The sequence below is a fragment of the Colletotrichum acutatum genome, assembly GCF_030867785.1.
Source record: "Colletotrichum acutatum strain CBS 112980 chromosome Unknown BDZ83scaffold_251, whole genome shotgun sequence".
Taxonomy (NCBI): domain Eukaryota; kingdom Fungi; phylum Ascomycota; class Sordariomycetes; order Glomerellales; family Glomerellaceae; genus Colletotrichum; species Colletotrichum acutatum.
Window position 1 is genome coordinate 1 of NW_026849245.1, and position 15,822 is coordinate 15,822.

The window sequence follows — 15,822 nt, forward strand, 5'->3', positions numbered from 1 at the left end:
TGAGGCCTACAAGCATGAAAATGGTTCGTAGAATCCGCTTTCTTTCTCAGGAGTTCTGTGGCTAGGTCATGAATCAAGTATCACTTGGCCAGACTTGCTCTGCCAACGATGGATTCAATGTCCATGTGCTTAAGGCCAAGCAAACTCTAACCAGACTACACTGCTGAGTAATGAATAGACATCCGGACGTGGCTTCATGAGCTTCGACAAACTTTATCCCGGCTAGAAAAGGAGATGGAAGGTGAGTGCCTGAAGAAGCTTCGGTCTCACCCCCTAAGTGGTCGACGCAGACTGATAACTTCTTGTCACGACTTCAGCTGAGACACGGCGGGGTCTACGGGCCTGGCTTGGATGTCCGCCGCCGACTGATCTCTTTCACGAAGCCAGGCAGAAACGGCTCGAGAGAACATGCGATTGGGTCTTGAACCGCCACGAATTCATTGAGTGGCTCGCTCCGAACAGGGAACCCGTCAGCACCGAAAGTTTTCTATGGATCAATGGGCCAGCGGGACTTGGAAAGACTGTCCTCTGCGCTAGAATCGTTGAACATCTGTTGTCAACATCTCAGACACCGGTGGCCTACTTCTTCTTGTCGTCTGACTTCGAAAGCCGCAACGATCCTTATGCGGCAGTTCGGTCGTGGATTCATCAGCTGACGTCTTGTAACCAAGTCGCTTACCACTTGGCTCGAGACAAATGGCTAGCCCAGAATGAAGACTTCGCCACGCAAATCGAAATCGTGGATCTGTTTCGGGAAGTTGTGCAAGTTGTCCCTGGGGCATATTTTGTTTTGGACGGCTTGGATGAGTGTACTTGGATGGGAAAAGGCCAAGGCGACGGCAAATCTTTGCAAGTCTTTCTCAATAGCATCACTCGAGCAGTCGCCAACACTGATGCTCATATCTTGGTCGTTAGTCGGGACGAACCTGAGATTCGAAGCGACTTGATGTACATGAAAGAATGGGGGGAACTGAAGATCGTTCGTGGGGATGTTCAATCTGACGTTGCTCGATATGCGAGGAGTATTGTCGACAAGAAGCTGTTCAAAAAATATAATGCGACAAGAGAGGAAGTTTCCCGGATGCTTGCAGATCGTTCACAGGGTCAATTCCTCTGGGTCAAACTACACGAGGACTCTTTGCGCAGCTGGAAGAACAACAAGCAGCTTGAGGATGCTATCGAAGAGATCCCGTCCGGACTCGATCACGTCTACGAAAGAAACTGGGTGCGGATATCCAGATTGCCAGAACCAATCCGCGACCGTGCCTACTCGCTCCTGCAATGGGCAGCTTTCTCAATCCGACCACTGACTGTCAATGAAATTTCAGAGGCCACACTCCTCAAAGAAGATGATGATGGAGAGTTCCCTGCCAGTGAGCTACCTGAAGAGATTGACGAAGATTACATTGAGAGCGAGATTCAAAGTCCCTGTGGTTCACTGCTGGAGATTCGTGGCACACACTCGGATTCTGAATTAGGGCAGAGGACAGTACACCTGACCCATTTCTCGGTCAAGCAGTATTTTCTACGCAACACGATCATTTCAACGCAATGGCCGCTATGTAAGAAGAACAGGCAACTTTCGAATACAATCTTGCAAAGCAGTCGTCTAGCAAAGCTATGTCTTCGCTACATCCACAGCGAACACTTCAGGTACAACAAAGAAACTGCAGATACGATTGCAGGAAGCAACGAAGGGGAGAACATTCAAGTCAGCGTCAAGAGATCCTTTCGACATTACGCAACAGTTTCATGGTATCAACATGCTGCCGCTGGTAATGAAGATGACTTCGATCTACATATGCTGATCAAAGCTCTGTTTGACGAACGCAGCCCTAGTTGGGTGGCATGGCGCGATATGTTCCAGATGTATAGCACAGGGATCAATTGGGCAATCATTACCTCAATTAGACCTCACGACGCTAGTCCCATACACTACGCTGCACGATTTGGACTCACCAGAATTACGTCATACCTCATTCATGACAGAAAGTATCCCGTGAATGCCAAGACGCCATTTGGTAGAACGGCCTTGGAAATCGCGGGTACCGCGGGCAACTTGAGAGTTGCAAAGGTCCTTTTAGACGCAGGAGCGGATACTTCAATACGGAACGAGAACGGATCAACACCTCTCATTGAAGTCGCGTTGCAAGGAGTCCTCAGTGTTGCCGAGCTTCTTCTTGAGAATGGCGCTGACATTTCAGCCGCGAATGATGAGGGCTTTACGTCACTTGCGTCCGCTTGTATTCGCGAACATGTGCCTGTTGTCAAATTGCTGCTGGAAAAGGGAGCCAACACCTCAGTGGCGGACAAAGATGGATGGACACCTCTTAGCTCCGCTGCTCTCTACGGACACCAAGAGATTGTTAGATTGCTTCTGGAAAACGGAAGTGATGTTTCAGATTCGAGCAATGGTAGCTGGACGCCGTTGACAGCCGCTTGTTCTCAGGGCCACCTGGAGGTTGTCAAACTGCTGCTAGAGAAAGGAGCTGACATTGCTCATCCATACCGTGACATGCGCTCGCCTCTTCACTGGGCTTCTGTTCGAGGGTTTAATAAGGTTGCGGAGATGCTCCTTGAAAAGGGGGCTGATATCACGGCTACGACTGATCAAGGGTGGACGCCGCTTCATTTGGCAGCAAGTTCAGGGCATCTCAAAACGGTCAAGCTACTTCTTGAACATGGCGCCGACACAAACCGTATGGATACGTCGGGTTGGAAACCTTTATATTTAGCATCAAGCAAGGGCCATAGCAAAGTTGTCAAGCTGCTTCTCAAGTATGTTCACGGCAGCGGAGACATCGACAGACCTGGCTTGGCATCTCTTGATCCGACTACAGCTGCGAAGGAACTCGAACTATCCCAGTTACTTTTGACCGAGCCCCTTGCCGAGAGACAATATCTTGCAGACGCAACAGGATGGACGCCACTTCACGAGGCCTCATACACTGGACGAATCAAGGTAGTACGGTTACTTCTCGACCTAGGGGCTGATCGCTGGCTGGTGGACGCACGAGGATGGACAGTATTACACGCTGCAGCAGTAGGCGGCCATGCAGCAGTTACAAAACTTCTTCTCAAAGATCCCGATTGCAAAGCCAGCAGAACAGACGACATGAGACGAACACCTCTATTTCATGCTGCAACGCACGGATTTGACGACGTGGCAAAATTGCTGACCTTTCAGAATCAGGGAGATATTCATATCACGGATAAATACGGCTCTACTCCGTTATCTGCCGCATGCCGCAATGGTCACAGCAGCGTCGTCAAGCACTTACTCTCTTTGGATAAAAGCACCATAGGAATCCGGGATATACTTGGTCGAGACTCAATTTGGTGGGCAAGAAATGGCGGGGATACGAAAGTTATTCGTTTGGTAGTTCAACATGCTTCAAGACTCGGACTCGATACTACAGAGAACAACGTCCTTGGCACTCACGCGGCGGACTTCGCAGAAGACTCAGTCATGTGTGACATGTGCGTCACATGTGTTCCAGATCACATAGACGTATGGGGTTGCAACCTCTGTAATGGAGGCGATTTTGATATCTGTCTGGAGTGCAGGAGCCTCGGTTTGAGATGCCAAGATGAGCATGATGTTTGGTTTCTCAAGGACCCAAGAACTTAGCAAAGTACCTTATATTGACGGATTCGACTGGAGGTCTGGCTTGTGTCTCTCAACAACGTAGACGGCAAAGATATGGGGATCTTGCAGTCATTCGTAAGTCTGGCAATCTTCCTCAAAGAGATCCATGTCCAATTGAGAGGCACGTTGATTAATGGGATGGCCGTGACATACTCTAGGAACGCCTGAATAATTCCCGGTGCACCTTTAAGCACAAACGTTGCAAGAAATGCTATAAGTGACTGAGTCGCCATCGAGAGTAAAAAATTCGAATGCCGCGGAGTACAAGGAGTGGAAATGTATGCATTTCAAACATGTTTGGGCGAACGTTTGTGCAATTTTCACGTGACCGCAGTTGAACATAATTGAATAGACATCTGCTAGACTTGGACGCAGCTATAATGGCTACCTTATCTTCGAACTGCGTTGCTCAGAAACTTCGCAATTGAGTTCCAAACCGCTATGGGGTTGGTGTAAATAACGAAATGTCCACTGTTTGGAATCTCCGCTAGCTCCACGCCAGCTTGAGAGATCTGCGATAGATAGGACAACTTTTTATACGATGTCCCAAACATAAAATTTTTCGGGCATGGCAGTCCTTCGAATACTTTCAACAAGTCCCCGGTATCGGTGTAATGCACCATAGATTCGAAAGTCGGCCTCACCACCTCTGGCCTGACTTTCGAACGGAGACTCGCCGCATACATCCCGTTCCCGTAGTCCGCCGATCGCCGAGTCCGTTCGATAAAGGAGGCGATGAACATTTCCGTATCGTTTGCCGGAAAGTCCAAAATTTGTCTGCTCAAGAAGCAGTCCTCTGGAGCAAGATTCCCCTTGATGTTGGTAAAGCTTAGTACCGCGCCTGGGTTGCGCTGTGCTAGTAGCAAGCCTGTCAAGCCGCCCATAGAGTGGCCCACGAGGTGGAACCGTTTGATCTTGTGAGCGTCCAGAACTGCCTCGGCTACGGCGACGAGGAATGGTATGGAGATGGCGCTGTAGTCAGAGCTGGTGGATGTACCGCTGCCGGGGGCATCATAGGCGAGTAAAGGATAGTCGGAAAGGGGCGCGTGATGGATTACATCTGTGAAGTCTTCTTTGGTGCTCCCGAAGCCGTGGAGGAAGAGTACGGGATCCAATGGGCCGTCGCGGCGGACGGTAGAAATTGAAAGATTGATACTGTTGATAACAAGGGAGATATCTTCCCAAATAAGATGGTTAGACGATGGCGTTACGCCGCTGATAGGCGGGCCGATTTCTGTTGCTGGCATCATGCCTTAATCATAGGATGCGAGAGTGTTTGTTGAGGAAATTTCTCAGAGAGAATATCGTCCTTTATAGATGAACAAGGTTCAAGGTGATATTGCCGATTGAAAATATCAGCCTGTGTCGTGAGTTGCCGTTATGCTCTAGACACGGCAGCAAATCCTTCGGTGCCGGCGGTTGTCAGTATCCGCCGGAGTGGGTCCTGAAGACCGGCGCTGAGGCCGAAAAGCTCGGCACCGTGAATTTTTTTACCGTCGGCACCGCCACGCTTTGCCGACCGGCTTTTTCTTCCCAGGCTTGCAGACATTCATTCGCTAAGTCATACCGTGCTTGTGGGTAGGCATCATATGGAGAATTACCTAGCGTCCGTCGTGGCCTAGCCATAATGCCCCATCAAGCGCGAGCAGGAAGCCGACTAAGACTTCGATTGCCTACCTTATCCTTACTACGTATACATGGGCTGGTCCCAGGCGCCTGATTATGAATGGTAACCATTTACATTTGGAATACGCAGGACGAAGTTTGGTATTATGGAAACAGCGCTTCGGGATTATACTTGAAGGCGAGGCTCTCATCTTCCTACGCGTACTCTCACCTGAGCTCAATGGCCGAAAGAAGTTGAAATTCGGTCGGGAAGGCATAGGCGAAATGACATCAAGCCTAGTTTGGTTGCACTGCCTCTATCTCCTGAGATCTTCTTGGACATTCAAGTGGGTGAGGAGAAGGGAAAAGGAATCCCGGTCAACGCCGTAGTAGTAGTAGAGGTAGTAGTAGTAGTAGTAGTAGTAGTAGTAGTAGTAGTAGTAGTAGTAGTAGTAGTAGTAGTAGGAATAGGAAGAGAAGAGAGAGCTAAGGTGCTGAGCGACAAATTATTGGGGCACTCACTTGCCACCTTCTGTGCGTCTGGGCCGGCTTGGTTCAAGCTTCAGTGTCAGCAGGCTTGACAGGCAATGCCGGGGATGGCTATGTGTGAACGGAGTAAGTCATTGAGCCGGAGTGTGGCCTCTCGAAACTTGAAGAGGTGAGAGAGCGAATGGCCAGTGGAATGATTTGTTGAAAGACCAGACATAGGACATGCGCGAGATGGAAGTATCTGAGTGAGGTAATCTGAGCCAGACTGGAAGGGCAGGCGATTCTCAGCATTTGCAAAGCGCCCAGTTTTAGTGCTTCTCACCAATGAACGAGTTGCGCTGAGCATGAACAAGTAAGTTTCGAGCCAGCTGACGACAACGGACGTTCTGAGGCCCAGTGGCACTCGTTTGCGAGCAGCCAGGCTGGGGTGTAATGTTCGCGATGCACTGGGTCCGCTTCCGAATCTGCCGGCCGTGAAACCGAGTGCGGTGCCAGTGTCTGATGCAGCGGAATAGCAGCACTCCGTTATACCCAGGAGGTTGTTGCCGCTGGAGTCCTCCTGGATGAGATAGTTTCGAAGCACTGGGCTGGAGTGCAAGACTAAGCCACCAGGCGCGAAGCTTCCTCTTGGACGATTCATCTCATACACAACCCCGCAAGCGAGAACGAATCATCGCAAGTGAGTTGGCTGCTTCAGCAGTGACCTCCGCCGACTCTTCAGATTGAGATAACCGGCAGCATCCGCGCCGCAATGTACCAGAGCATGCATCAACGGATACAGGGTCAGCCTTTCTCAAACGAAGATCAGGATGCACTGCCATCTGAAGACTGCCGACATGCCAAAGCTTGTGTTCCCTCGCTTGAGACGACAGCTGACAAGGGGTTCGCTAGGTGTTTCATGCCAATCAAACACTGCCCGAATTTCTCAGGTCGAGTGAAAATGAATGAGATTGGCTGCCCGGTGGGTGGGATTTGAGTGAGCCTAGGATGACAAAGGACGACCCTCAGTCGAAACTCAGTGAGCGACAGACTGTCAGTGCTTCACTGCTTTTACTGGAGAAGAGTGAGCCAGCGCCTGAACGTCTATTGCGTGCCTAGGGACCCCTTGCCAAGCAGCAATTCGGCGGAGTCATGTCAGGGGTGAACCGCTAATTTAAGAATGACATCACGTTGAAACGGGGCAAGATATGCAGTGAAGCCCCTTTCTTTCTTTCTTCCCTTCCACGCTTTGTTCGTCCGGTTCCCGCGGGTTGAGCAGTGACCTGGTTGACCTGGGTGAACAGACGGGGTGTTCTGAAGCGCATCTAGAACCCTGAGATCTAGACTTTGGGCTGCAGCTTGCGTTTGGATGAGATCCGTCCTGCAAGATAGACAACATTGAATGGTCACATGAAGCCTCGTCCGAACTCAACAAAGCTTACGCCATCGCCGCCTTCAAACTTTGCCGTCTTGCTCGGTCTCGCTCGTTGAGCACCTACACCAGACAGAATAGAGCACAACAGATGCGAAGCTGACCAGCTAGTCTGGCGCGCATTATCCCGCCATCAACCTGCAACTGGTCATCACCAACGCTGCTCCATAGAACAAACACGCTGTTCACTACTGCCAAGGATGGACCGCGCGGCATCGAGGCAGTGTTGCAAGAAAACCGGAGCTCTCTTAGTCGCTTGGTAGACTCCGCTGATCGCACACAGCCAAACAGCTTCAATTTCAGCCAAGGGCTCCCAAGATTGACTATTCGTACTCGCGGCGTACCAAACTTGAGCCCAGCAGCAGCGACCCGTCGTATTGAATCCTTCTCTTCTGCCCCTGGGCGCACGTCTCGTATTTTGCTGGGCAGCGTCGTTCGGTTCTTGGTTGTGTTAAGATTTGAAGTCTGGACCTCCCTTGTGGCTCCTCAAAGTTCATCTCCAGAGATGATCGTTTCCAGTATATTAAATCAATCGTCTTTTCCCATCGATTCCATGTGCCCATCTGTGTCTCCTCAGTCAACCCCTTGGTCTTCATCAAACAATTCATACCTGCAGCAGCAATATTGAAAGCGCCACTTTTCTTTACAGGCCTCTAATTGCTCATCATTTCGTCTCTCACTGCGATCAAACATCGTTCTTGACTCTTCAAACAAACATCCTGATCATTCTCTGAACCTCTGATCAACCACCAACGATTTCTCTTATCACTCAGTCGACATCCCACAGCCTGTCCAACGAGGAACAACCCAACACCATCACGATGAAGTACACCATCGCCTTCGGACTCCTCTCCGGCCTCGCCGCTGCCCAGTCGGCCACCACCTCCGCCGCATCCTCCAGCTCAACCGGTCTGGCCAGCCTCATCGCCCAGCTCCCCAGCTGCGCCGTAGGCTGCATCAGCACCGCCGCAAGCGACATTGGCTGCTCTGCAACCGACTTCACCTGCTTGTGCGCCAGCCAGGACAAGCTCATCTCCAGCCTGACGCCCTGCGTGCTGACTGCTGGCTGCTCCACAACAGAGATCGCCGGTATGTTGCACACCCTGTAACTCGTGTCCCATTCATTGTATAGATGGCTAACAAAGTTCTTACAGCGGCTGCAAAAATCGCACCGTCAATCTGCTCCGAAGTTCAGAGCAACCCGGCCGCATCCGACCTCGCGTCGGCATCGAACCTCGTAACCGGCGTCCTCGGTACCGCGGCCGCTACCGCTAGCAGGAGCGCCGCCGCGTCTGCCACCGCTACACCCGCCGCCGCTGCGCGGCCGACGAACGCTTACTACGGCATGCTCGGCGCCGTCGCTCTTGCTGCTGCTGCTTTGTAAATACTGCATGGGCTTTGAAGATACCAATACTTTAGGGATACGGCGCATTGGAGGGGCTGCGGCTTTGGTTTTATGACATTTTGGAATGGGAAATCGGGCCTCGTGATAGCAAGCGCCATGGTGCGTTAGATTCAGCTTCTGTCTGGCTCAATGGGGTGAATCTGACAAAGGTCAATGTAACCTTGAATGATGATCGGGGCCAATTGCGCAGTGGCATTCATTCTTTTCGCGCTCAAAGACGTTTATCAAGGATGAAAAATACAGTCACGTTCATCTTGAAACACTCCCGTACGACGAAAGAAGGAGTTACAGACCGATCAAATTGTGGTGATTGTTAGATGGCGACTTCAGGCAACCAGCTCAATTTTTGGGATGGTCCAGGTCTTAAGTAAGGGATAGAAATACCCGCACAAAGTCTCAGTGCTGACCTCCCTCATGCACTATCATCCATCGCCCATCGAGCTTTGAGCCTCTCGACCAATGTCGTGATAAACCTTATATCCGTGACATCCGGTAGTTCTCTCAACGTTGGGCTGTCCCTCTCAGTCTCCTCTGTTGAATATGCCAGGACCCCCTTATTCGCAGAAACCGTACGTCCATACTTGCTCTCGAACCAATCTAAGAGCTTGATCGGCGGATTCTTCTCCGGGTCCCGTTCCGACTGCCGCAACTTGTCCATCCACTGATTAGTCGGGAGTATCTCAAAATGCAGACCAGCTTCGGATAGGGATGGAAGCATATCACGGGACCAGTGGAAGCGCGTCGGGTTAAGGACATGGTACACCAAGTCGGGATCGGTAACGCGCTCGCTCGGCCGCGGGGCGACGTTGGCATTGACGAGTTCCAAGATGGCCGTTGCGGCATGGTCGACGGGCAGCCAAGTCATCTCCTACCATCACGTCAGAGTCATCGCTTCTTCCAAGCTGTTCACGTGAGACTCACCTCGTCGAGATTCGGCAAGGCTCCAAGCGTGACAGCCGTCTTGATCATCAACGGGATACCTTCAGTCGCGTTCCATTCGCCGACCTTACTATCACCCACAAGCTGCCCAATCCTCAAAACTCTTGCAGGAGCCCCGACATTCAGGTTCGCGTTACGCGTGATATGTTCAGACACCCACTTTGACCGCGCATATCCCGTTCCCTGTGCCCATGCAGGCGTCGGAATCGGTCCCTCTGGCACGTTACCAGGCCTAGGCGAACCACCTGACGCGGAGACCGATGAGCAGAAGAAGAATCTTGCGGGATTGAGCGTCTCGACGGACTGGCACAACTGGATGAGGTTGTGGACTGCCCTTATATGCTGGTCTTCGAAGCTCTGTACGGGGATATTGAAGTTGACGGCCCAGGCGCTGTGAATTATGATTGTGAGCCTCGACTTCAGATCGGCGATGCGGGTGGCGCCGAGGCCGAAGTCTGGGAGGCCTAGATCACAGGATAACGGCACCACTTTAGATTGTTGGAGGGGGCTTAGAAAGATGCCGCGCGAGGTAAGTGAGTGTGCGATGCGAGATGCTGCGTCGGCATCGTCGGGTGCGCGGACGGCTGCCCAAACTGAGGATACGGTTGGGAGGGCAGCGAGTTGGCCAAGAAGATGAGCTCCTAAGCCGCCCGTCACTCCAGTGAGGAACTGTGAAGGCGATATCAGTATTGTCTTGAGGTCGCGGTGGAACTAGTGTCACTTACCACGAGATGCTTCTCAGGTTTTGGGGCTGTACCAGCGACGTGCGGTGTGATGGAGGAGTACTTGGCTACCAAATCCTGCATTTTTAGTAGCTCGTCTTGTGCCGCTTCGACCTGACCGTTTCTCAATGCAACGAGATGTTCAGAGAGTTTTCGGATGTTTCCAGATTCATAGAGAACGTTCTGTCCTAGGTAGCTTTGACGACCACCGAAATCGACTTCCCTCTTGATCAGACTCCACATCTGGATGCAATGGAGACTATCAACGCCGGACGCGAAGAAGTCTGCGTCGGCAGATGGTAAGTCGATACCCAACTGCTTCTTGAGTTGCTGCAGAAGCCAGATCTCTAGCTCTTGGCCCTCCAGAGACAGGCTGCCTCCTTCGTCTTCATTCTCATACCTGTTATAGGCGATTTGTATCTCTTTTTCGAATTGCTGATAGAACAGCGCCCGAATGAAGGTCCCCTTGTCAGTGCGGGGGTACTGTGTCTCCGATGGAAGCACAATGATGAGCTCTCGAGGTATGCGCGAGAAGGACTCGGCTTTCGTATTCGCAGCTTGAACTGCCGGCCAGATCGCTTCAACAAACTCCGCATCAGATAGGCTCGCGGCGTTGTCCGCCCTGACGATTAGAGCACCGGGATAACTTCTCTGCTCGCCAAAGACTATAGCCTCCTTGACAATCTCCTCTTGGCGAATTCTCCCTTCGATGAGAATAGGGAGCACCTTTTCGCTATTGATCAGAGTGAACCTGTCGTCGAGTCTGCTGACATACTTCCACCAGTCCGGCTGCGTGGGATGTTTCAAGAAGAGATCACGTGTGCGGAATGAGTTTGGCGGTGAATCCGAGTTCGATGTCGACTTTGAGGGGATACCGTCGAGGCAGACACACTCGTAGATCCCAGGCGAGATCTCATCCATGAGAACGTAGGGCTTTGCGGAGGCGAGAGGACGCAGGTAGTTCCAGGCTTTATCGCCCGGCGGGCGAACGGAATTCATCAGCCTGCCTACCTCGGTTCTTGAATTCATCAGTACTGGTGCCTACACGGCTTAAGGGCCTAGAGTGATTGAGGGCTGCTCTTACGATCCGTAGTTCCCGACGAGATAAACCCCTTTACTGACTAGGCGGTCGCCAAGGTCATCTGGACAGCTACTTCCCCCGAAGAGAACAAGTTTTACACTTGCCAGAGCGCGGATGCCCTCGTCTGATTCGGCTAGTAGCTTCACGACATAGGGAACCACATGGAAGATCTTAGGCTTGACATAGTTGATTATCTGGATCAGATTCTGTCTCGTCAGAGGTAGATTGTAGTTACCATAGTAGATGGGCTTCTTTGAGTAGATTGAGCGAAATGTCTCGTAAAATCCGTGGCTATGAAATAGGGGAGAGACAATAAAGGCCCTCATGTTCATATGAACGGAAAAGGCCCCAATGCAGCTCCTGTGAGTTAGGTAGATCGGTTTCGGAAGGCCTGTCGAACCGGAGGAGTGGATGATGGCGGCAATTTTCCTCGATTCTCGCTTCGGGTCATAGGTCCTGGAAAACACGGGGGCATCTCTACCGTAGTAATCTGAGTGAGACAGCAGAGGTAAAATATCGAGCTCGTGTTGCTGCTGAACTTCAGCTAGAACAGGATGGAAAGTTGACGTGGTGAGCATGGCACTGCAGTCCGCCAACTCACAAAGGCGGGCGATTCCTGGGCTCTGAAGCCTCGTTGAGACAAGAAACACTGCGTAACCTAGCCTGCTAAGAGCCATAATCGTGATGACGACATGCAAACCAGAGTGAGCGAGGATTCCTATCACGGGGGCCTTCTCAGAATTTGAGTCCTCATCAAGTTACAAGTCAGTGGAAGCTTGGCCGAAATAGTAAAGAGATAGCACGGCTTACAACGGAGGATAGACCCAACTGCTGTAGCCTCTGCACGGCGGCGTCGATATACCGGTCTACGGCGCGAGCGCTGTGCTCCTCGAAATCTAGAAGGCCCTCGTTAGGGTACCCAAGTAAGGGCGCTTCATCGAGTTCGAGTGCACGGCTCTTGATGAGCTCGTCGAGGGTGAAGAAAGGACGATCCTGAGCGGAGACCTTGAACTGGGTCACTGTCGTCGTCTGAGTTGCCATGATGAAGAAGCCAAAGAGAGGTGCATTAATTAGAAACAGTATGGATGTCGTACTTACTTGGAGCCCAGTCGGTGATGAGGGAGAAAGTCCCGACTTGACGTGGGACTAACTTAACTTATGTACTAACAATCATCTACTACCGCCGGCTCCGGTCCCCTGCAACCTGATCGGCATTGGGCGTATCCGCGTGACAATTCCGTTCCGCCTCCGTTCCGGGCCGCTGATGCGAGTTGCTTAGGTTTCCGGGTGCGGGGTCCGGGTGCTCCGAAGCGTCTATAACCGGCGGTGGTCTATGGGGATCAGTCACCGCCAATGAGGTGTAAATACGATGCTAGTGTTCTTGTGAATCTCAGTATGCGAGGCTTGCGGCTGTGGCGTTTCGTACTTATGCGCCTGTGCAGTGTTGGCTTTAGACGGAAACCTTCAAGTCCTCGATGAAGAGAGACCGAGAAGCTCGTAATTGCTGCACCTCAATGTACCTTAAGCACGTACAGGTAGCAGCAGGCAGGAAGGGCTGAGAGGCAGCCGGTCATCAGGGTACATGTAGTGGCGGATCTTCGGCTAATGGGCTGGCACTAAACGAATGCCCGAAATGCTGAACTGTAGATTTGTTTGATAATCTGTCACCAGGAACCAATCTGTATTGTGCTCCGCGCAGGGCCAGGTGCGTGTGTTGCCTTGCGTACTTGATGTGGGTTGTATGCGATTTTCATGAGGCTACCTACTTCAGAACTTCACTCTCATCTTACCTTGTATTATCTGAGTGGTGGGATCTCTCCCACGGCCATGCTTGTAAGCACTTCCATACGCCTTGGCCAAGACCGCGCATGCCCGGTTATAGACGGACTTCTGGCAGCTACTGATACTAATCCAGGCACGGCGAATGATGTTCATGCTTATTGCGTCGCAATTGACTTGTACCGAGCCATCACACAGCCCTGCGCCCGGGGCCTTCAGTCCGTCGCTATGACGAAAACTATAGCCCAGATTCTCATCGATTCGAACGCCAAATTCTAGTCACCTCCCTGAATCCGATAGAGTTTCTGATGTATCGAATACGCGAGGGACGTATTTGAACATGAAACCCATGGCTTGCAGTCGGTTAGTGTAAGTACCTACTCTGTCATCTGACCCGCAGAGCGACAGAAACTGACAGGGTCACAGAGCACGCGAGGTTCTCAAAGCACCCCAACTCTGTGTCTTTTCATGTTTGTTTGGAAGTTCTTCTCAGTCATGCTTCAGTTTTTCTAGCAGTCCAATAATAAGGGAAACACTGATTGGGAGTTTAGCAAATCCAAGACTTACATTATAATACTACATGAACTGTAAGCGTAGACGTCGCCCTAGCCCCTAGGCATGCGTGCTAAAGCCAGTCATCCCCACTACTTTGTAACAATCAGTAAAGAAACATTCGACAAGACCACGTTAAGTATGAGATCACTTTGAAGTAGACTCAAAGCGAGTTACGAACGTTTGATTCTCCTCCGCAATTGCTACTATCTCAATCATCTGATCAAGATACAGTACTAAGTGACATAGGTAGTGTCTGGAAGATGGTGAGTGACATCACACTCTCCCAGATTGATGTTGCGCCCAGAGCCTACTTGTAGGCTTGAGCCGGCCACAGGCTGTGAGACCCTACAAGAGCGGTAAAGTTTTCACTGGATGCAGCCATCATTGAAAGGATCCATGCAACCCCCGTTCTCGTCGTAAAAGACTGCTGGGACGTCGAAGTAGCATCGAGGCACCTTTCCGATTCCACCCCAATCTCTACGCCATTGCCATACCCATTGAGGGCGCAGTCAATAATGGCAGCGTAGAATGGTACTCGATTCCCAATGCCGTACCTCTCCATCACCTCGTAGATCCTGGGCTCGGCCTCCTCCCAGAAAGTGTCAGCCGATTCTCTCATTAGGTAGAAACAGTACTCTTCGCCGCTTCTCAATTCCATCCACTGACGGCCGATGTCAGTTCCATATCCTTCTCGGGTTTCGGCGTCTATGTGTCTGTCGGCCACCAGATGTAGTTTCGAAGCCTTCATGGCCTCAGTTGCCACTTTCATCTTGAGGTTATCACTGATGATGTTAATCCAGCTTGTGAATTAGGGCGAGTCCTCAGCAAGTATGGCCAACCGCCGTTCAGAAAAGCGGGAACTTTGCTGAGAAAATTGTCCTTCTTGTTTCCAAGAGTAGGAAGAGCATTATACTCGTTGCCATCAACTCCTCCACCTGTAGCGACGCGAAGGGTGTCTTCGAGGCCTTTTGTGGGACTTCCAAAGGCATCCCCTAAGGCGACTGCGACATTATTCGCCTCTATATTCTCTTTCGATTCCGCATCGGCCATTTGAGAAGAGATGCTGCCAATGATAGCTAGTCCTGCAGTCACGAATCCGGCAGGGCCCTGTCCATTGGCTAGAAACCAGTAAAGCTTACTCGAGTAGTGAGATTTGTAAATACTCAAGGAAGTTGCATCTGAACATACCGGTACCATTGCCGCTCCTGGCAAAGACTTGGGACCGCCTCCCGTTGATGCAGCGGCTGCAATCCACTTGAATACACTTGACGCCTTCGTGTCCGGCGCGTCGAACTCACTGAGTGTCTTCGATGGCTTCAAATTCTCCACGAGGATTTGTCGAGTAATCTGCTCGTTGATCTTGTCAATCTTGCTGTGTAGCCCTATGACGGCTTGGAAAACCCAGTACGAGTTTCTGCCAAAGCCAGTCTTGTTGGTTTCATCATAATTTCTCTCGTAGTCCTAGTCGCTAAAAGGGCTGCATTGGTCGCCGATTATCGATTAGCCGCCGACTCCATGACGACCATTGCTTCGCATTTTATGTTCAAGCTTGGAGGTCCAGCCTTTGTTTGCCTTACTTTGAGTGAACGCCACGCCTGCGTCCTCTGCAGTATTGACGGGATGAGCTTCTGAATGTTGGATTGAATGAGAGACGCGAGATAGCAGATTTGTGACTCGGTATCGACGACTTACTCAGGCTTATTTCGAGGAAAAGATCGAGAGAAAAGCCCGCGGCGGTTTCTTGCCACCATTGTTCGACGTCTTCTACAGTCAAAAGAATCCAATCTTTACGATTTTTTTCTTTATTCCAAATGGGTTCCATATTCTCTAGAACCGGCGTGGCGCCAGCCTCCCTTTTCGTTTGCATTGGTTAAAATGACCAGAAAACACGTTCTCAAGGTGACGAGAGCATCCATGACCCCTCTTCATCTTACTGAATGATGGGCAACAGTGCCCTGTAGCAGCATCGTATCCATCATACTTGTCAGACACAATGTCTCCATCCAGATGCGGACAATTGCAGGAACGCAACGTGATACCCGACTCTTGTATGACCCCGTTAGACAATCGAAGTCTCGAAGACCAGCGCCTGACTTGTATGAGGTGTAATGTATCACACACCACTCAACATTACATCACTAGTGTAACCTTTCATTGGTACATCCTTAATTGCGGCTATGGACGGGC

At 51.1% G+C, this 15,822-nt stretch overlaps 5 protein-coding genes across 5 annotated transcripts; 2 read left to right on the top strand and 3 right to left on the bottom strand.

Annotated features, from left to right (window-relative positions):
- BDZ83DRAFT_216294 (ankyrin repeat-containing domain protein) lies at window positions 1-3,780 on the top strand. The gene is made up of 3 exons (XM_060501734.1): window positions 1-23; window positions 179-241; window positions 318-3,780. The coding sequence occupies exons 2-3, from the start codon at window positions 235-237 to the stop codon at window positions 3,629-3,631; spliced, it is 3,321 nt and encodes a 1,106-aa protein (XP_060357527.1). The 5' UTR covers window positions 1-23; window positions 179-234; the 3' UTR covers window positions 3,632-3,780.
- Window positions 3,781-4,002: 222 nt separating this feature from the next.
- On the bottom strand, window positions 4,003-5,075 carry BDZ83DRAFT_644357 (Alpha/Beta hydrolase protein). Its single transcript, XM_060509749.1, has one exon. It carries the CDS (start codon window positions 4,897-4,899, stop codon window positions 4,039-4,041), a length of 861 nt encoding a protein of 286 aa, XP_060357528.1. The 5' UTR covers window positions 4,900-5,075; the 3' UTR covers window positions 4,003-4,038.
- A 2,900-nt stretch (window positions 5,076-7,975) lies between these two features.
- BDZ83DRAFT_658169 (uncharacterized protein) lies at window positions 7,976-8,538 on the top strand (the record flags this gene model as incomplete). The annotated part of the gene is made up of 2 exons (XM_060511012.1): window positions 7,976-8,243; window positions 8,309-8,538. 2 exons carry the CDS (start codon window positions 7,976-7,978, stop codon window positions 8,536-8,538), a joined length of 498 nt encoding a protein of 165 aa, XP_060357529.1.
- Window positions 8,539-8,971: 433 nt separating this feature from the next.
- On the bottom strand, window positions 8,972-12,342 carry BDZ83DRAFT_594687 (uncharacterized protein; the record flags this gene model as incomplete). Its single annotated transcript, XM_060506723.1, has 5 exons — window positions 8,972-9,427; window positions 9,481-10,191; window positions 10,224-11,238; window positions 11,305-12,050; window positions 12,112-12,342. 5 exons carry the CDS (start codon window positions 12,340-12,342, stop codon window positions 8,972-8,974), a joined length of 3,159 nt encoding a protein of 1,052 aa, XP_060357530.1.
- A 1,526-nt stretch (window positions 12,343-13,868) lies between these two features.
- BDZ83DRAFT_724959 (uncharacterized protein) lies at window positions 13,869-15,457 on the bottom strand (the record flags this gene model as incomplete). Its single annotated transcript, XM_060512708.1, has 7 exons — window positions 13,869-13,942; window positions 14,039-14,090; window positions 14,117-14,435; window positions 14,549-14,742; window positions 14,824-15,096; window positions 15,148-15,239; window positions 15,328-15,457. 7 exons carry the CDS (start codon window positions 15,455-15,457, stop codon window positions 13,869-13,871), a joined length of 1,134 nt encoding a protein of 377 aa, XP_060357531.1.
- Window positions 15,458-15,822: the final 365 nt, after the last annotated feature.